The sequence below is a fragment of the Haliotis asinina genome, chromosome 6, assembly GCF_037392515.1.
Source record: "Haliotis asinina isolate JCU_RB_2024 chromosome 6, JCU_Hal_asi_v2, whole genome shotgun sequence".
Taxonomy (NCBI): domain Eukaryota; kingdom Metazoa; phylum Mollusca; class Gastropoda; order Lepetellida; family Haliotidae; genus Haliotis; species Haliotis asinina.
Window position 1 is genome coordinate 44,288,176 of NC_090285.1, and position 22,340 is coordinate 44,310,515.

The following is a 22,340-nucleotide window of genomic DNA, read 5'->3' on the forward strand; positions in this document are numbered from 1 at the left end:
TTACTGCTTCGATTTTTCGAGGGTCAGTAGTATTTTGGGCTTTTACCACCGCCACGGAAACAGCATAGGATCTTACCTACTGCCTCTGAGGCTTACATTATGTATATCAGTATCTATGTAAATGTGGAAATAAACGATGTTCCTATATTAAACATTTATACAGCTTGAGTGATTTGTACTTCACTTTGATCTTTATGCTGACGATTAAGTTTTTTATTACATCCGACCTTAACCTTTATCTCATTATAAAAATGCGTAGCTGTTATATTCAAAACCAGATAAACACGATCAGTTAAACTTTAAAGGGGTTTTCTTTCAAGTTTACCTGTCAACTATCAGAATTATCGCTATATGACGTAACTTATTAACACTATATTAATCACGTTAATGAATGTATGGATGTGACAAAATGTAAATGTTATTTCATTTTTTCACTATACTGAAACATCAAGCATCAGCTGAGACTTTATGCTTCGCCTTATGTTGTCTAATAAATCTGACAAGGTGCTCGCGGGGTCGAATACCAACTTTGCCCTGATGCTGTGTCGGTGTTTTTAACGTTTACCCCATGTGCCATGTGTCAATGATTGATTTAAGCTTAGAAGCCCTGATACAGTTCCAGTCATTGCTCGAAGTGTTCGAAAACCTTCTGTAGGATGATAGTAAGTTGGTGTGAGTGTAACAACTTTAACATAGGGGGCACAAATGGAACAGTCGTCCGAAGCACCACATCTAGTTGTGTCGAGTTGTCTCCCTTGAACGCTCCAGAACCCTATGATTGTTGGTGCGACGTACATACATATATTCCGACTTGGGGAACTTAAATAGTAAAATACCAGCAATATATCCATAGATCAAATCAGTCTAGCCTTCTCAAGTTGACAAGGGTAATAATGTCTGAGGCACTTCACATCGGTACCCCTAGGGAACTGCAGCTCTTTGACTGCAACGATCTATTGCACTTTATGGCTTCTGTGTCCTCTTCTCCCTCACTGCTACGTGTATAAGGGACCTACAAGTCGCCGTGTCTGCGTGTTTGTTCTCATAACCGACCAGCTACTTCAAGTGCCTTCACCTTCAGCCAGAGGGGCTCCTCCGGACAATTAGGACCCATCGGAGTCCCTGAAATATGATAGAGTGAACTGTGACGAAGGATCTTTATCGCCCTACACAAAATGCTCCCAGCGCCGCTGAAGATGACTGTTTGTCGATAGCTGTTTGTCGATAAATCTTATTCAGGAGGCTCATCTCCGGTAGTATTTATGCCTTGAAAAAATTGGAATCTATTTCCGGATGTGTCCACTTAGTGGCTGCAAAGAGGATGTGGTCATATCTAAACACAGAACCCTGTGGTACTGTTCGCGTGATGTAAATCTTGCCATTGATAAGCCGCTCTCGCATCCAATGGTCGTACACACGTCGGCAGTTGTGGGTCAGTGACTGGTCATTTAACAGTAGACCCAACACTGTTGGTTATATTTGGGAACAGTTGGGCAATCATTTCCATACATAAACATGATAAATACGAGAAAGGACCAGCGACGCGGAAATTGCCTCCCAACTCCGTAGCAACCCGACTCTGTTAGCTATCGCTTCAGCCGAGATCGAACCTGAGCAATGTCCTGATTGGCAATTAGACAAGTTCCTCGGAAGGTCTGACACATCCAGACTGACACAGCAACTCGTGCTGAGTTGGAGTGAAGTAATTGACGGGTAGCAAGACCGCCGGCTTGTGACCTATTTCCCTCGCTCGCCTCATCGCCTCCTCGCTTGACTAGCGGGACGGACGGACACAACCTCCACTGTTGCCTCAGCCACACTGTACACGGTCTTGTACTCACGTGGAGTCAGTCAGTCGCTTTAAGCACTACTGGAATACGAAAGTTGTTCCTATTCTGCGGATTGGAGTATGCGTCGCGGAGAAAGGAGCAAACCGAAGGGAGCGGTATTAGCAATACAAGCTTTGCTCAAAGACCTGTGCAAGCTCCAACGGTAGGCATTCTTTATTTCTATCTGTCGATACATTGTGACAGTTGTCCGTCGCTTATGTACGGTTTTCTCTATTCTCTGAATGGTGTATCGACCAGGTTTTTACCAGCCGTCGGTGGCTCTAGCCGATTTGCCTCGAGTTCTTCCTATGAAGAATGAAAGAAATCAAGCTACCGCATTGCTCACTATCTGAATGATGTTACATGCATGTCGTGTTTAGATGTGTATCTGAAGATTCGTATAGCTTCTTATATACTATATATCAGCTGGTGTCAACAAATGTTTTTTTCATGCAACCATGTATCACGTTACTTCTTGTAATACAACATACGATAAGTAATCAACAAAAGGAAGCCGTGGATTACACCTAATGAGCATGATGAAACATAACTCTTGTATTAAAAGTCTAGGGTCCTTACAAGTCTCAAATTGTCACATATTATGCCACAGGGACAACACTTTCCTAACATGTGCCTTAGTGCAGTGCAGTGCACAGCAGAACACGTGGTAGTCTGTTTTGTTTACATTAGTCAAATGCTATATGTACAGTACTAGGTTCGCGGTAACTCTACAGGTGGCTTGCAATACACCTCAAGGTGTGTTGTAATACGTTCAGAGCTAGTGACACGAAGTGACAAAATGGATTACATTGAGATGTTGATAAACATGAAAATGAATATTTGATAACGGCTAACGTTACAGCAAACTACACACCGTTAAGAGCCTCCGGCAACACTGCACTCCTCACACTCTTGGTATTCAGTGACAAAGTAAATATTTATAGCGTCATAATTTAGGATCACACTGGGCAACCTGGAGAGGTTTATTATATCACGTATGTTATATTTGGAGATTGTTGATCCATTAGACAGTTACTTATCAGTACACATTGTATAATGAAGATAAAGTGAAAACCAGAGAAGCTGATAAAACAACACAAGATAGTCTAAAATAAACAACAGAGTGCACAAATGCATGGGAATAATTCATCGATTGTTATATACTGACATACAGGACTTCAATAGTCAAACCATGCAATACGGTGTCTCATTTTGGGATCATATGTCTAAATATGACCAAGCTAAATAGGATCATGATTAATGTCGGGATGTTCATACGGTAGTGCAGACTGACAACGCAGTTTCATAAAAAAGCCCCTTAAAGCAATACCAAATTGAATCATAATCGCTTTCTTGGAATTCTTGTCCTATTCTAAAATAAATAATAAAGTCATGATTCATGCTTAAGCTAGTTTTTCTTTACATGATAACGTGGCATTCACAGATCCATGACCTACGTGTCGCCCATAAATAACAGTGATGTTAACACTTTACTCGTGAAAGTGATATAACAATTATAATCCGTCTCTGACTCTGTTATACTTCATCACTGTGCTTCACGACATTTGCACGGATGTAGATAAGAATAGAACACATACGTCTTTGTTCCAAATCTCAACATTCATAATCCTGACACTGAAATACATCCATCTGCAGCTTATGCCACAACCTGGAGACGTAGCAATGTATGTGTAGTGCGTTACATGTGTACCTTGCTGAGGTAGGACTTGCCATCGTTGTGGCTCACTAACAACAGGTGGTTATCTGCTTGTTGGCCAGATGGCTTTATGTGCGTTCCCATCCACACGAGTACAGCTTGCACTTCAGACTGACCTTTATACAAATAAGACTTTTCAACACGACGACATTAGTGTCAACTAATCTGTTACATGTAAATAGACACACTTCTATTTGGGCACAGTATTGACTTCCCAGTCAATACTTTTGAATATGATATTAACAGAATGTGAAGCAAGCTTGAGTAACGGTCCGGATATTATGCAGTATAGACTTTTATTTGGTAAATGCATTATCGATTCAGCATTTTTCTGCACTATGACTAGAAAACCAGTTTGAACGTGTTTCGTCATGACAGATTGGTAGAATGTTATAAATTAAGCATTGTCACTTACTTACGTTTCTAATTACCCCTTAGATGTGTTCGTTATACGACATTAATGTCGTAACTCAGTATATAATTTGTAAAATCACTAGTAATCTATATAAAATGTCTTTGATGAGATTCGCACCACGACCACAATGCTCCAACGCTAATTAATCTAATATGTTCCCCGACGGGGAACGCCAGTGGAGAAATATCCCTTGACAGCTCAGGGGATAAATAACGGGACTTCATCTTGTGGATTTATCATTTGGTTTGGTTAATTATGAAAGGATGAAACTGAGACCATTATTTTGATTACTGACGAGTAACATTGCCTTTACAGTAATTTCAGCGAATCTGGGACCTGTGAAGATCCGGGTTAGAATTGGTCTTGGAACCGGAATTGGTAGCCAGTCATAAGATTCGACTAACGGGATCTGGTGGTCAGGTTGTCAGGTGGTCAGAATAGCAAGTTTACTTGACGCATGTCGCATCCCAGTGCATAGATCAGAGCTCATGTTGTTGGTCACTGGATTGTCTGGTCCAGGCACGATAAGTTACAAACCACCGCCATGCAGCTGGAATATTGCCGAGTTCAGTGTTAAACAACAAACAAACCGAACATTGAACATGTGAGCACACTATGTAAAACTCACTGAAAATACATCAAATGATATTTAATCATTAATCGAAACATAATTAATGAAGTAATTAATACTGTTGTCTTTCCTCTGAGTAACTATAGATCTTGACAGGAGTAATCTTCCTGTACCATGTATTGGACGTGTAAGAATATTTTCCCACACATTAAGAAACGTATCCACTTTTTGGGTACAGCTTATAGCAGCATTAACGAGATCAGAAGCGACAAGCACCCAAGCGCGGAACCTCATGCAGATATTAATTTAATAAAAGATAGCTTCACAAAACATATCATACAGATAAAAAATTTTCTCAAAGAATATCATATATCGTCATATATATTTTATCTATTCAAGAATGTTTCTTTGTCCAAGGCATATACAATGTAAGGTATGAACCTCTTCAGTAAGCAAGCGACATATACGAAACGACCATGTATATTTGATAAGTTTGATAAGTAAGTGCTATGAGCAATTCCAGTTCTTTTGTCAAGGCACAAGGATATCCGATAGGAAGTTGCTGAAGCTATTTCCGGCGTTTCTGCTGTTGGTCATGCACGATGGTAATATCAGATATCCTTGTGTAATAATAACATATTCCTTTTCCTTTCATAGAATTTAGAATCGCGTTCATCCGTTACAAGTTAAAGATTCACTCGAGCCTATACCACAGGTTGTCTTTTTATGAACACTGACTCTTAGGCACATTTTTATTCGCCCTGTACTGTTGAATTTTGCAGCTCCTTAATTAATGACCATTCTTGAAAAACGGTGTTGGGGTTAGAAGTGTAGACAAAATACCATGAGTGTGAGCGTACAGCATCGCACACAGCCTCACATATACCGAATAAGGGCTACAGTGTTAATGTTGACAGAATCAAAGAAATTGGACTATGTCGCCTCTAAGAGGGTAATGTGGTATCCTCTGTAAAATCATGAATATATGAAATTGTCTGTTCATTCCATTCTGTTCCGAAGGATAAGGGAGCGGTTGGGTAGCTTAGTGAGCGACCCCATTTCTGGTGTCCCCCGACGTGATGTTGCTGGAATATCGCTAAAGTGCGTTCTAAAGCCAAATTCACTCACTCACTCACCCACTCACCTACCCACCCACCCACTCATTCACTCCGGAGGACAAGATTTGGATATGGCGGATGTATCTTTCTGTGGCTGGAATGTTGGCAAGCACAGAATAAACCACCGTGAGTGTTTCGTAGTGGTAACCTAATGGAAGCCAGTTGTGTGTTCTCGAACACAGATGACATCGCTTTGAAACATAGTGTCATGCCTTTTCCCGATGGCATTGTGCTATGCGCAATATTGTCCTGGCACACAGAAGTGCTGACTTGGTGTCTATTACTAGCTTGCTGGTTACACGGGGGACATTTTAGGATGTAGATAATACAATACTGCTGAATCTCCAGTCACCAGATGCTGTAGAGGGAATCGAGCATGTTCAGACAGACCAGTGACACAACACAACTAATTGACTTCCACAAACAGGAATCCCACTTACATACCAAGCGCGTCACAGCAAGAAATGTTCTTTCAAGAAGTAATAACGTTCAGAAACAATTATTGTAAGGATAATTCTGATCCACTTAACTTGCAGGGTATTTAATCAATGACATTAACAATCCTTGCAGTTGTGAAGTGTTGAAGTATCCAAAACATATATATGCTTATTGATTGTTAAGGAAACACCTAAAGACAAATATACAGAGAGATAAAAGTTTTTGATGACCTTATAGATTATATATGGCTAAATATACAGCCGCTCCCCTGCACACACACAAGCTAATACGATGGGAACGCTGTCATGTGCGCGTGAAAAAACCAACTCACTCCATCCATTATTTTCTTCCATAACATACTGGATGATAGTCGAAAACAGTTACATAAACTCTTCCACCTAAAACACCTTCAGTATCTACCTATTCAATGGATTCAGTGTGGAAAATATGAAAGTGTTGCTGCTATTTGCTGCGTCCTACGGCAGTTAACAACATTCGAAAACACTGACCTGAAAAATAGAAAAACAAGCACGCCCATGGTGACACGATAAAAAATCTGTAATATGAACGTATTATAATAAAGACAAATAACTGAATTCCTCAAATGTAGCCTTAGGGATTTTATATCTCTTTCTTTTGAGAGACATATTTGAAACCACATCACATGACTGCAATAAAACCTTTTTGCGTTTAAAAATGACATAGTATGCTACGGAAAACAATTGACGTTCCGCCAATGATGTAGAGAAAACAGTTCCAAATATCACATTTGATGGATGAGAAAAGAACTATTAAAACGCCATTATGTATAACTTGCATGTTACGTGTATACACATTATGTAAGCAAAACTATCGTTATTTGCGCTTTTCATTTCTCTGACACTTCCAGAAAGGGGAGGATTCCAACCTGATTAACTATTGCGTGCAGCGGAACCGCTTTAGGATCCATACTTAGCATATTCTTGTTTTAAGCCTGTGACATGGCATGGGGAAACTCAATATTCTATAGTGTCTGCACGTTTAGGAATTTCAATCCGATAAATGTTTCCAGGATTTTTTGGGGAGGATGGAGAACCCCTGCTCTGGAGTTCTTAATGCTGTCCAGTAAGACGAATCGTCCCCACTCCAGACAACCAGCTTGCATTTGATTGTATCTCGATAGATTTATCTCTTGCAACGACCCTGAAGCAAAACATCTGCTCTTTGCATAATCGGTTCCAATTAGAAATGCATTTTATCCCATTTTCCGAGACAGAATGATAGATAGGACGGGAAATTGATATTGTCCTTTCATAATCAGACATGTGCAGATGAAGTAATGTATTAGATTTGGTGGAAATGAACCACGGAATGATGTTGCAGAAACCATTATTAACTTTGCTTTGGAATGCATTCCAATGGTCCAAGACAATTGAATTTACATATACAAACAGAGTCTGTGGTTTAACTAGGTTTGTTTTTATTTTAATCCGAACCATCACATTGTAACAATAAATATATAAGAACTGAAGTGAACACTTGAGTGAGTGAGTGAATGTGGTTTTACGCCGCTTTTAGCAATATTCCAGGAATATCAGTGCTGGGGACACCAGAAATAGGTTCTCACATTCTATATGTGTGGGGAATCGAACCCGGGTCTTCGGCATGACAAACGAACGCTTTAAACACTAGGCTAGCCCACGTGACCACGTGAACCATATACTTTGATTAGTGTTAAATTATAACATGGTTTGATATTGAATTGGACGGAAATGGCCAAAACAATAATATGCTTTCATATATGTTTTACCCTTATGATTTGAGTGCACACTAAATTGCCCTAATGCTTTTGAAACCGAATTCCGCGTATAAAGACAAGCTATGATAGTTCTACTGTTTCAGACACATCCATGATGAGTTAGATGAAGGGACTCCAGATCGTTCCCACAACAGCTTGTTTTCTGTTGGGGACAGTCTAGCTGCAGGAAATAAACGTTCTCGTTAATTAATCGTAGCGTCTGTTACGTCTGATACTACATAATACATTTTCCTGATTATACGCTTCCCCAGTTTCCATCACGTACAAATGCGCCAGTGTGATGTAAATCAATGATGACACCATGCTACTTTTCACCAATACCAGCTTATATAACCGACAGAAATCGTATCGTATACCGTCATGAAATACCAGTGGAGGGAACGTAAGATTATCATCTGGCATGCTTAAAGTCACGAATAACTGTACATAATTAGAAACCTGAGGCGTATATTTTCAATAGATTATTAGATTGTGCAAATTTTAAAAAAGAGCCGCGAAAATAGTCAGTTCTAGGAAGAACAGATCTTACTTTTAGTGTAATCAATACAAAAACTCAAATTGCAGGTCCAAACGACTTAAAACTAGACCAGACAATCAAGTGGTCAATATTATGAACATACACCTGCGCATATGACGTGCTCCAGCCAAGTCAGTAAGTCTGTGGGTGTTCACAAACTTGGGTTGCTGAAGATCAATTCCGACCCCGATCTCTGTGGATCAGTCGTCATGAAATTGTGAGAGATAGGACTATAGTATTTCACTGAAGATCCTTTTGATCATTAACTGAAAATAACAAATGGCATGCCCGTCGAGAATATTGATAACGTCATGGGACTTACACAGCCCTGACGCCATTGTGACGTCATCGTTTCTACGGCGAACAGCCTAATATTGCTATTTTGTGACGGCATCATCGGCTATATCGATAGTAGGTAAATGAATGTTGCTGCTTTGCACATACATGTTACAATGTCACTAACCTTTGAGGAATATATCAGTTGATCTCATCAATGTAACTTGTCTGCTGTATAAACATGCGCATGTACGTCGAAGACAATAATAAGATTTATGATGAAAATGTATATAAATCTTAGCATAAAAAGAATTCGTCGAAACAAGCACATGAAAGCGGTAAGAGGTACAGGTGTATGTCTTCATGCGAGACGTCCGTCAACGTGCGATCATAAAAGTAAGACACAGAGACAGGTATTGTCACTAATTAACATGAAAAGCATTTCTGTAATGCCTAGGGTTATGGCAAAGACGTTAATAGCTTAGCCTCAAGGCTCAGCGACAAACTTTACCGCTAAGGAAGTAGTTCAATCGATGGACTTTGATCATATTGTAATTGAAATCAGTGCTCTTACCGAACGTGTTTTCTTTATAACCTTTTAAGAAACAATTATAATTCTGAATAAGCGTATACAGACCCAGCCTCTTATGAGTCATAACAACCTTGGTTGAGACTTGGGTTTGAGCCGAAGTAATCAATAACGTCAAACATATATGAATATTGTTTCTTGCAAGGGTCAAAAACCGGGGCTAGCGTGCATTATCAAGTTGTAATCAGGTTTGGTATCGGGTGAGCAAATAGCATGCGTTAGGAAGACAAGATCGATGAAGGAATATTGATGACTAACAAGCAGTGTGAAAGGTGTAATTGGGATCAAATGATGTAAAACATTAAAGCAACATAACAACAAACGTCGACAACGTCGACAACCTTTTGCCTTTAACTATTATGATATTCTTACATCGTCTCCTGTGTGATGTATGCCAAGAAACAATACTCATTATACAAAGTGTAGATTGAGAAAGATCGATTGAACAATATATTTACATTCCATCCATTAGTTAGCCTTTGATGATGGGTAACAGCTTCGAAAATAGTCATCTCTTTTTTCCTGCTGTTATTTAATTCGGTGTAAATACTAGTTTTTGACAGCTCACTTCCCCACGCCAAATGAAATAATATGGTTATAGATGCAAACAGTTGGATCAAGCAGAGTCAATTTATCAGGAGAAGCAAGAGTCAGGAACCATCCTGTTCTTCTTACTAGTGCTCTCTGCATTGGCTCATCTGCATGACTAACTTCACCAGACATTTATCGACCCGTGTCCCAATGGGGCAACATGGGGCCAGGAACGTATTCTCACTAAGTGCTCGTTTAGTAAAGGCCAATTCAAACCAGGTGTTTGGTGGAGGCTGGCACGCTGGCTCTACATCCACCTTGCATGAGATACCTTGGTAGTCTGTTAGTATGAATATTTTATTATACTCGTTGTGGTTCATTTGGCTCATGTAATACCAGAAGAATACATGAAACAAGGTGCGATGCTGACATTGTTAATGTCAAACAGCAGTTTCAGCAACGCTATTTTACCAACATTTGGAGCACTTAGCCCGTCATTGGCAGCACACATTATGTCCTTTTTAACCCTGGAGGACTTCCGCTTGGGGTTAAGTGTTCACAGTAACTCGCCGTGCTTTCTCGCTTCTGTGTATGCTATGTTCAGTGATAGAGCAATGAAATGTATTTTGAGGGCAGGTGTTAAAGCTTTTTAAAGGAAAACAATGTATTCCTTTAATGCCACGCTTCCCTGAGGCATGTATTTATCCAGACTGACTCTAGACCTTCTTCTGTTAACCTTTTTGGGTTATTGTTATGCGCCATTATTTAATGAAGGGCATTCCCAAGATAGTGCAATCACTTCTTTTGTCATTCAGAACATATCCAGGTGGCTGGCTATTATCCTTGAACACGTTTGGCTTTATTTGCATTTGTCAGATTTTGTATATGATTGTGAATATACATGTATGGCACAAATAAGTCAAACGTACCGGCTGTCGAGCTGAAATGAAATCCGTGTCCAATACGACTTTCATATCATAGGCCTGTGTCGATGTCATTCATGTGTCTTTTCAAAATCATTTCAAGGTATTGATTAAATATTGAAAAGTACCTTCACAAAAACATTTTCTAAAAAGGAGTGATACCTGTGACAACTAGTGATAACCTGTATTGTACGAAGTGACATGTTGAATCTTGTGAAAGGACAGACTCGATTATTTACAGACCGCCGCCATACAGCTGGAATTATACAGTGGGGCGTAAAACTAAACTCACTCACTCTTATGGAAGGTGGAACTGTCAGGTTCTTCCGGCAACATCAAAGAAGATCATATCATTATATCGTTTTTTATCCAAGAAGTGCCTGCGATCTGTGATCATATATAGGTGTTGTATAGGTGAAGTGAACACCACCGGTTGAATAACGTGGCATTCATATACGTTGTCACGTTCATCGCGCAACAACGAAACGTTTCATAATATCAATCCCTGGTCTAGAAAAAAGAGGATTTTACTTCGACGTTAAACACCAAACACACTGTAGTATTGTGCTATCATCCATTGTGTCACCGTTGAATGCATATAGCTGTACGCCACTTGTCGCAATATTCCAGCAATATCTCGGCAGGGGAAACCAGAAAATTGCTTCACACATTGTACTCCTGTTGGGAATCAAACTCTTGTGTTCGTGATGATCGAACGTTTTAACCATCTCGGACAAGTTGTAAAGAATTTATGGAGATCTTACTTTCAGTGTACGTTCTGAAAAAGGTTCCCTATTGCGATACATTACCTCGTGGCGTACACAGTGACATAGACTATACAGTGATGTATCAAATACAATCACCGCTCATATATACCAGCCATTTGAAGTCCTCGAGGCCAATCGTGCTTCTTAAAAAAGTGCACTTCACTTACATGACGAGCGTCTTTCTTACTTAACATTCCCGTCTCAAGTTACATTCTCTTTTTCTGTCACTAGCGTTTCCTGTCCCCATCTTTCACAAGATGTAAAACCCGGATATGCGTTTCTTTGTTCTTTTTGGTACACCCACGAGAAGGATAGGGGGAGGTGCTAATTGATGTAACCGTGGATACGATGTGCTGGAGGACAGGACCAAAGATGCTAAGCACATGCTGAACAGGTGCCAGATATTGTATGGAGGTTACGGTGTAATTGGACTCACACATTGGCAAGTGTATCCAGATACTGTTGAATTATGTGCTGGGTATGTTGTGTTTTTTTTGTGATTTAATGGGGGTGTTGGATGACAATGCAAGAAGCCTATCTCAACGTCCTCTGGGATATACTGATCATGCAATAAGCATTATATACTAAATCAATACAATCAGAACCAAACTGCCACTGTTGGATTTCGGTTAGACTAACAACAAGTCTCTAAGATGAACACATTTTACAGATAAAACAGGTCACTGTAAAACAATGCAATATGATGAAAAGGAGTCCTGAGACTTTCTTCATTTTGTGGAAATCTGGACTACATTTCTAGACTTACATTAGCTTTATTGAATATATATATTTGCTTCAGTACCTGCATGACAGACTAAATCTCGGTGAGTCAATATGTTTCTTAGAGGACAAGGCTACAGAACTAGGTTACCATTCGTGTCATGAAGGAATCAAGTCCACGTCATCCAACTGCCCAGAAGGCTGCCTGTTCCATTTACTCAGTGTGGTTGAGTCTCGACCTCTTTGAAGCTGTATTTGTCGTAATAGGCAACTAAATGGACTCAGTGGTCAAGTTGAGTGTTTTGGTTGATACATGTCCTCGTATCCCAGAGGCGTGGATCAATGATCGTGATACTCATATCCAGACCATTATCAGACCATCTGCAGATAGATGTACATCAATACACAAACCAACACATAACTGATTTTTTTCTCTAATGTCACAATGTTAAGGATTTTGCACTGTAGGCATAGGGCAAAAAGGAGTGTGTGTGCTTGCTTGCTTGCATGCTTGCTTTGTTTGCTTGTTGAATGACTGAGCCTCATGCCGTTGTGACATTCTGATACACAATCAGCAGTACAGTCACATGAACCCTTGTGACATTCTGATACACAATCAGCAGTACAGTCACATGAACCCTTGTGACATTCTCATACACAATCAGCAGTACAGTCACATGAACCCTTGTGACATTCTCATACACAATCAGCAGTACAGTCACTTGAACTGTTGTGACATTCTCATACACAATCAGCAGTACAGTCACATGAACTGTTGTGACATTTTCATACACAATCAGCAATACAGTCACATGAACTGTTGTGAAATTCTGATCCACAAACAGCAATACAGTCACAAGAACTGAAAGTTCTGTAAGTCTCACCCACCTACTGTCCTTTTGCTTACCGAATCACTCACTTACTGGCCTGCAGGTTCTATTGTTCCCTTGCTTAGTTACGTCTTTAACTATTTCTCGACAGAGTGACTACAGACGTAACTGCCCTATTGGTTTCTCGACTTTGTGGTTCATATGCTGGAGTAGTTGCTCACTGGCATACTGGCTCACTAAATCTCTTTATTACTCGACCCGTGAAGGTCCCGGGGTAGAATAGGCCTTCAGCAACCCATGCTTGCCATAAAAGGCGACTATGCTTGTCGTAAGCGGGGACTAATGGGATGTGGCGGTCAGGCTCGCTGACTTGGTTGACACGTCATCGGTTCCCAATTGCGCAGATCGATGCTCATGTTGTTGATCACTGGATTGTCTGGTCCAGACTCGATTATTTACAGAGAGCCGCCATATATAGCTGGAATATTTCTGAGTGCTGCGTAAAACTAAATTCTCTCCTCACTCACTCTTGATTACTGGCCAACTGACTCCTTAGCTCATTTGCCAACAAGCTCACTGGCGTACCGTAAATAGCCACCAGACATGATTACCTACTGGTCTACAAGATCACCAGCTCCCTGGCTGACTTGCACACTGGCATACTAACTCGGTTTTTGTTGATGATAAGATTGTAAATCTTGAAGAATGATGTGAGCTTTAACGACTTCTTAAAGTGTTTAAGTCATGAAAATTTAAAGTTCTGTAAATTTCCCAGAAGAAATGTCAAACATAATAATAATTTTTTTTTTCAAAGTACACTTAACCCCTTCCATGAAAACAAAAACGGGACTTGCGTGCAGTTAGTTAAAACACTGATGCCTTTGCTCGCGTTTTATTTTCCTCAGTATCTCACGACGCTTTTCATGTCAAGGAAGCCGGGGAATAGGCATGCCATAATCTTATATTTACACAGGTTCTGCAACCCAAGCCTCTAATTAACTCCGTCACGCACACGAAGTTTGTTGCAACGACGGTGTCCCCCGGGAGATGCTGCTGTCTGATGGCGAATACACCCATCTGTTCGTGCCCACACAGAAATACTTCTCCGCCAAATATTTAAAAATATTATGACGTGATGTGTCATCGGAAGTATACACTATCCACTAATTACCTCTCTATAAGAACAGATTTTATAGCTCTTACGTACGTGTAACGCATACAGGCAGTAGTTACGCGCACTAATTATCTACCAGTGATAGATTTACTCGAATTAGTCGCAGAACAAACTTCGTTAGTGTCATAATGCATCTTTAATGAAGTTCTCTATCGGATTTAGATGCCCTGACTTGAATGTCGTTGGATACAAATTAGGTGCCCTAGTGACAAATATAAAATCTAACGTTGAGTGCACTTTTTTCTCCCCCTGGTATTACCTCTAAGTATGTCTACATCCTCCGTGGGTAATCTATTTTGTTCTTGATGTATATTCCTCATCAATATTTCACATTAATCTCATGTTAGCGTTCGTTGTCCACAACTTCAAAGACAGGAGATAGGATTTGAACGGTGTTGCCGACACAGCTCACGTGAACTCATCACTAGTCCAAATGGTTTTCAAAGCGGCTTGGACGATGATGAGGGATTCCTCGTGTCACCGAAAGGACACGGAATCCTCTTGTGAGGACAGCTCATCCGGATTTACCGCACTACGTCTGTTTCCGGGTCAATCTTGTTGCTGGTCTGTCTCACGGGGAACCTGCCTTCTTAATGGGTGGTTTATATTTGTTGCATCTCCAAAACGACGAAGAGGAGGAGGAGGATGCCGAAAACGACAATGATGGTGATGATGATGAAAATAACGATGATGACCATGATGTAAACGATAACGACGATGACGATTACAATGACGATAATGGCGGTGGTACCAAAGACGACGATTATGATGCTGATGATGATGTAAACGATAACGACAATGATGATGTAAACGATAACGACGACGACGACGATGATGATGACGACAATGATGATGAGGTTTTGACTCACTGGTTCATTCATTGATGGCCCGGAGGGTGTCATGGAAAACGATAACGACGACGATGATGTAAACGATAACGACGATGATGATGGTGATGACGACAATGATGATGAGGTTTTGACTCACTGGTTCATTCATTGATGACCCGGAGGGTGTCATGGAAAACGATAACGACGACGATGATGTAAACGATAACGACGATGATGATGGTGATGACGACAATGATGATGAGGTTTTGACTCACTGGTTCATTCATTGATGACCCGGAGTTTGTCATGGAAAATGAGAGAAAATTATGTTATACGACCCATGCCAACAAATGGACCTTGTTCTCTTTAATTATTTTTTTCATTCTCTGACCCTATACATGGCTTTGTAAACAAACAAAATGTCTATATCAATATCGTTCCGGTAACAGTGAACAAAACTGTTGATCTAGACATGCTACAAGCCTTGAATAATAGGATTATTAATACCAGCACAATAAAACTTTAGTGGGTGGCGCCGACGTGAAACGGATTGCACACTGAAATTCATTGTCATTGACATCAGAAAAATATGAATATGAAAACTGAACTCTTTTGCTTTTCTTAAATCGTGTATTACTTTAAGAATGTTCATCTCGGTTTAGTTACTTAACGTACAAAGCTGAACTGACGTCATAAACCTTCAGCGTAAAAAGACATATTTTCCCTGATAACTATCTCCAGCATGTGAATTATCACAGAAACTGTAGTACCCAAGATGACAACCCTTCTGACACTCTGCACTACGCTACAGTGTGGGGATTTTGCATATTTTCCGCAAAGCTCTTGTTGATTCCTCTACCTCCTAGGAGAATTCAGATTCACTGTCTGGAATTCACGGGAATAGAGCAATGACATGGAGCGAACGATGGGTCTGACCAGTCTGACCTTGTCCAGATGTTGTAATCTTTAAATGATGTTAATGGTTTTGGAACCAAGAACTGGAATCATACTAGCGATCTTGGTGATGATGGAACATAAACAGAAACAGATAAAGATCACTTATAAGAGTGTATAAGTAATGCTTGTAAAAGTTAATGCGTCAACAGATATCTGAGCATCCTTTTCCATGTTGTAGTTGAAACCATTCCAGGTACACTCCCCCAAAACTCACGAACGTTTGAGGTATGTATATGTGTACGTATGTTGAACATACATCTATTTATGTTGCCGAATGTTTACTGTGTACACAGTTACGTTCCTCTAAATACACCTGTGGGAATGTAAGCGCAGATACGGGGAGTGGGGAATGTTTGTTTGTCCAACTGGAATAGGAGCTGTGTCACTGTGACCTTTATGTGATTCCACACGATAACTTCGTGGTTGATAGCATGAACAGCCGTCCATGGAATCGGAACACGAAGACATGATAAGCAATACAATGTTCAGTCCCACTAGTCTGGGGACTCAAGGTAATACAAGATTATATTTGGGTACTAAGGGTTGTGCAGAAATTTATATCAAGTCAAAACCTCCGGATACGATTCTACCGCATAATGCAGTGGCGGTACATGTTCAGTGTTTTTGCCATATTGTTTCGGGCTTTGATTTTGGAGTGACTGGTTTTGAAGGTAGGTTTTAACTTTGATTTGTTGTGATTGATTTCCAAGGTGCTTTCGAACTTTGATATCGGGTGAATAATTGGGTTCTAACAATGATTTAGAGTGATTGTTTTTCAAGATGGGTTTTAGCATTGATTTGGAGTGATTGGTTTTGCAGGGTGTGTTCGAGTTTGATATTGGAGTGTTGGTTTTCCTGGGTGTGCACGAGTTTGATTTTGAGTGATTGGTTAAGGTGGTGTATTTTTGACTGGCTGTACGCAAAGGAATGTTCGGACGGCTAGCAACAAGCTATTCCAATATAATATTCATGAAGTGATAATGTTTTTTCTTCTGTAAAGAGCACATTTAAACATGATCCGAGTGGGTACCGATTGTCGCTTGATAGGTAGATTAATGTCAAAGGTCTAAACGTTCACATCAGCGTGCACATTAGCGACATGGTGTTTAGGTTGTGTGTTGAATGCATTTCAGAAGGCTATGAATACGTTGAAGTGCACACACTCTAAAGACAATCGTTTCAGCATCATGATAGAAAGGGTTTAAACTTTAACAAATCTGGATATACCTTTAGCTTTTTGTTCTGAACAGGTACAATTTTAAAGTTTCGTTTAACGCATGTGCACTATCGCATTGATTCATCTCTATTCCAATACTTACCTTTCAACGGTCTCTGATCTTAACAGCGTGTGTATGGTTTCTCCAACAGCAAAGGATGTTTAAACTGACATAGAAATGTACTTGAAACACGATCAATATTGAACATGCCTGGTCCCTACCGGTTACATTGCGTTGGTCATACATACATATATGATCCATTATACAGTTCGATAACGTTACCACCGACTGCTGACATTAAAATACACTGCTTAAGATAACAAAAAATCCCAATTTCTCTGAATACGAAGTTGTTTCCCCTGAAGATCTCGTCCATCACTGCTGTTTCAATCTTGATAGTTTGTTATTCTGTTGAAGTGAATAACATCCCAGAAGCTTAAATTCACGTTTACCTCCTGTTGTCTATTTTGCTCATGCAACTTATGAAAACACCTTTAATGCATCAGAGGTAGCACCTTTACGACTCATGAGTGCATGCATGACATGTGTTATATACAGCATAAAGGTCATGACGACCTGGGTCATCGTGACCCGCTACACCTTTATCTTTTGCATCGATGCAAGAAAGGTCGTTCCTCACACACGTAACATTTTAACGCCGAGCTTAACTCCCATGTTTTATGTTCTTTTTACCGACATTACATTGGTTTATTCGTCGCAAGTAATTACAAAAATAGATAAAATTTTCAAGAAAGTTCCAAAGTGAAAGCATAAAATTCAAATATTATTGAGAAGGTATCAACACGGCCTCTGCCTAGGTCCCTAAGTCGACCTACGGTGACCATTCAACAACAGCCATAGTCGCATTGAAGGGGATTTTCCCACTTTGTGATAACAACCCACTAGAGTCCAACAAATTTCACGTGTCCAATATTCTTCTGAAACATTCACTTTTGATGATTCCACATTGATTTTAAAACGATGGTTCGGTCCTTATTGAATGTAAACTCGTTCCACCCATGTCGTGCAGATTCATCCAGTTCCAGGCCGTCTTTGATGTGTCCCTACACTGTACTCCATAACTTCTTTAACGATCTCGTCTTCAACCCAGCCGTCTAAAAACATCACCGTCTTGGTCTCTTGAATAGATCAGAAGAGTGGTTCCTCAGAAGCCATGTTCCTCAAGTAGGCTGTGGTCAACTGTTCACGATGGGAACATTCAACGTAATCGATGCAAGAAGATTCTTATCCAATTGCATTTAGTTGCCTCATCACTCGACTTCAAACACACCTGAATCAAATTACTTCGCATTCATGTATACATCAAGCAAGCAGGTGGCAGTAAAGTTTAAAGGGATTATAGCAATTGGAAGAAAATCTGCGTCGAAGTCACAAACCACTGTTAATTTAGTAGATCACTGTGATGTGTTAGTGCATAAACGTATCTTGGTGAAGCTGGTTAATGGGGTGTTGGTGGGGTAACATGGAAACAGTGACTGTTCTCCGTGTAATATTTCTCTGTGAAAGGGATCGCGACATGAGCAAATGATCTGTAACACAGAACCGTGTGTCTCTTGTACTGTTGATGAAGCATGTATATTTTACCAACGTTCGTAAACATCCATTTGCCAAACAGACACCACCTGTTAATTAATCATCAGAGTCAGGTCGAAGAAAAGGATGCTTAGGCCAAACCATCAACCAGTTATCTTTTCATTACAGTTGGTGAGAATATTTATTGCTTGTTTAGAAACAGCAGGTTGTTGTTAATTATTTATTTGTCTTGTGATACGTTGGGCTTAATGGCATGTTAGAATATTATTTTTCTGGAGTTCGTTAGTGATGGATCGTTGTCAGACTACTTTCCACGGTATTTCTACATTCCCAGCCGAGACAGAAAGTGTAAACTGTGCTTATCGACGAGCATGTGTGTAATTATTTAGGGGTATTTAACCTGTACAGCGTAGTTTAGTTGTTGTAACGCCTTATCTCTAGGTGACATACTAGAATCTCCTGTATAACACTCGACAATGCCTCTCAGTGTTAACAGTGCACCCATAGGTAAGTTAATAGCTTCTGTATCCGTTGGCTATATCATCTTACAATGCGAATGCCTGGGGAAATATATCGATGTAACTCATGAGATTGTTTGTCGTGTCAAGTTTAACTTTCGTTGATCGGTGCTCATTTCTGATTTCCTGGTTTCACTTAACGCGGTGAAATAACCTGTTTTCGGATTACATTTCTAAATATGAACCCCAAATTACAAACACTATCAAAACATAACTGGACTGAGTCTAGCTGGCGAGACATTACCCACCTAAGGTCCGCACCACAGCTACGAATTGTGTATAAAATAATCCCAGTCGGATAACGAATCCAGGTTTAAAGCCATTTTGGCAAAGAAAAGACTGAGTTTGGTTTCTTTTGCTCTTTTCCATAATGTTTTGAATAATATTGTTGAGGAACAAAATAGTAGTCTGTGTTTCATTAGATTCAGATTAATAGCTCGATGTATCACACCTGCTTTGCAATTACACACCTTTTGCTGTTTGGGTTGATATTTGAATCATATATGGGTATCGGCGAATGAGTATGGTTTTACGCCGTAATGTCCCAGGAAAAGTTTCGAATTATTGTACCCATGTGTGGTATCGAACCCTAGTCGCTTGAATGATGAAAGAATGTGTTAGTTACTATGCTTCCCATCATTTCTGTTTGGGTTAATATTTGTATCACACATGCCTCTCCGTGAATGACTATGAATTTACGCCGCTGAGCAATATTTCAGGAAAAGGCTTGAATCATTGTACCGATGCGAGGCATTGAACCCAGCTTTTCAGTCACTAGGCTACCAGCTCTAATTCTTTACAATAGCATCGTGCACGTCAACATTCGTGTTTCACTGAAGCATGTCAACTGCACACTGTAACTGCCATGCTGGTCTTACATAAACACTAATACAAGTCATCAAACGGGTATCTCTTATTAACATGCCAACTAAGTATGGATATTGAGTTTAGAATAGCAACCAGTGTTTGCATTAATGGTCCAACGAGTACTAGATCGCATTAAGCATGTCCAGATTTAATCAAAGTCACAGCAAGACAACCATTATTATGTCGTTTCTATCACATGCATGAAATAAAACCGTGTTATGGCTGTCTTTTGTTCCATTTATATATTTGGATTTGATTTCGTATTTGTTTTGTTACCTCAAGCGCATGTACAAACACAATCTGCATCCCACAATGATTAATGATAACTTAATGATTCAGCAGCTGATCCTGCTGAAAGCTCTGCCCGCGTTTGTTACAAATAACCCATACCAATGATCAATTTAAGCCCGTGTGTAATTAATCACAATGGCATGTGTTTTCAACATATTGTCCTATTGACATTTCCTCCCTTAGGGCATGTAATGTCAGATGGTCGTTGTAACACGAATCCGGATGAGGAATGCCGTGATTGTTGGTGGCGTGATTTGTGATTAAGCCCCTAACTAACGCAGATTCAGCCATCCTTAATCTGCTTGGAACTGTTTTGTGCTTAACTGCATACGATCTTATCCACGGGAAATAAATAGAGGTTAGAAGGTGCCTCCTTCGCGGGAACGAAAGTATAAGAAACTGCGATTGTTGGTTATTTGGCTAGTTGACTGTTAAAACCGTGAGATCAACCAGTCACTTTATGATTTCCGTTTGCGTCGCCGAAGCTTTTATCAGCGTTTGTGATTACTGTAAATCGATCGACTGCCTATCCAGTTCCCGAGTCTTCACGAAGGTAGCAAATTGACACTTGTGCCTTGATTGTGTCGATACTGACAATCTTAACTCGCTCTTTACACTAAAAAACATGTTGAAATTGTCACACCGAAGCCAATCAATTTTAAAGCCAATGGTGTTTTATAATGGAATGCTCACAAGCCTGACGAAGTCGTGGTTGTAAACAGCGGTAGTCTCTGACGGAAACGAGGGATTTTGCGAAAAGTAACTGCTTTTATACGATCAGTTTTTAAATTGTATTTTTTAAAAATCTATATTGTAATTTTCTAGCGCAATTTGTCAGCTTCTTTAGCCAATCAGCAAAGTAATTCACAACTATAAATCTTACAGGATGAATAACATATGGCCCTGAAATAACACCAAGAATTTGTTGTCGTCAAAGACCCTTATATGAATGTGTCGTTAATATTTATTGCATGATCATTCAATTCAGGAACATGCTATAACATTCATAAAAAAATCCACACATGCATCGAACACATGCATGGTTTAGTTTTGATAACGTGGCCATATTTTGATCACTATGGGAAACATGAATAAAACCAGAATAAAATGAATACAACCTATTGACGACGAGGTTTGAGAATACTGACTGACACATGCCAGAGCTTGGATGGGATTTTCTTGAAAATAGAATTAGAATGTTCGATGTCAGATGTCTTTGTCATTGTGTATGTGTGCTTCATATTTCGAATATGTCAAGTTGTAGTGGTTATAGATCCTGTGATCCTTTGTAGACTCATTATTCTCGAGGGTTGACACATGTTTGTAATTGCAAATGGCGTCTGTCACCGTTAATCAACACTGAATATTGCACTGAAAATTGAGCAAGTTTTGATCATTCCCACCACTAGTGTGCAGCTTCATGCCGTTTGGTCTTTTTATAAAAAAATATGTTAAAAAATGGAACTGTTCTTCAACGTTTGTTGATGTTTTGCTCACTCTGCAATATTCCAGCTATATGACGGTGGTCTGTAAATAACGGAATGTATTCAGTGATTGGCAGTATGAACATGGAGCTACGCAGTTAGCAGGTTGGTAAGTCTGACCTTCGATCCCGTTTTTTGTCTCTTAGGACAAACATGGGCTGCTGAAGGCCTATTCTAATCTGGTTCTTGACGTGTTGTTCACCAAAAAGAGATTGAAGTTATTTTGGATGTAATGGTGATGGAAGTATGAATGTATGTTCGTCAGAAGTAGGGAGCACTTTGATCCGCTGACTTTTAACTGTGCTGTGTGTTGAAGTGTCTTGAAAGTGTATTGACGGGTGATGTTGGGTCCTTTGCTGACCTTTCCAAACACCGGGTGCCGTCTCTGTTTGAAAGTGCTTAAATACTA

At 39.9% G+C, this 22,340-nt stretch overlaps 1 protein-coding gene across 9 annotated transcripts in view; it reads left to right on the forward strand.

Moving 5' to 3' along the window:
* Positions 1-1,044: 1,044 nt before the first annotated feature.
* The window catches only part of LOC137287441 (CUGBP Elav-like family member 2), a 227,569-nt gene continuing 206,273 nt past the window's right edge, over positions 1,045-22,340 (forward strand). For 7 of the 9 annotated variants that reach the window (XM_067819716.1, XM_067819717.1, XM_067819725.1 and 4 more), the window contains exon 1: positions 1,764-1,992. In XM_067819716.1, the coding sequence (XP_067675817.1) occupies positions 1,910-1,992 (83 nt within the window). In that variant the 5' untranslated portion in view covers positions 1,764-1,909. Of the gene's footprint in view, positions 1,993-22,340 lie in introns of all 9 variants that reach the window. The other 2 variants (XM_067819726.1, XM_067819713.1) reach the window with 1 other exon arrangement.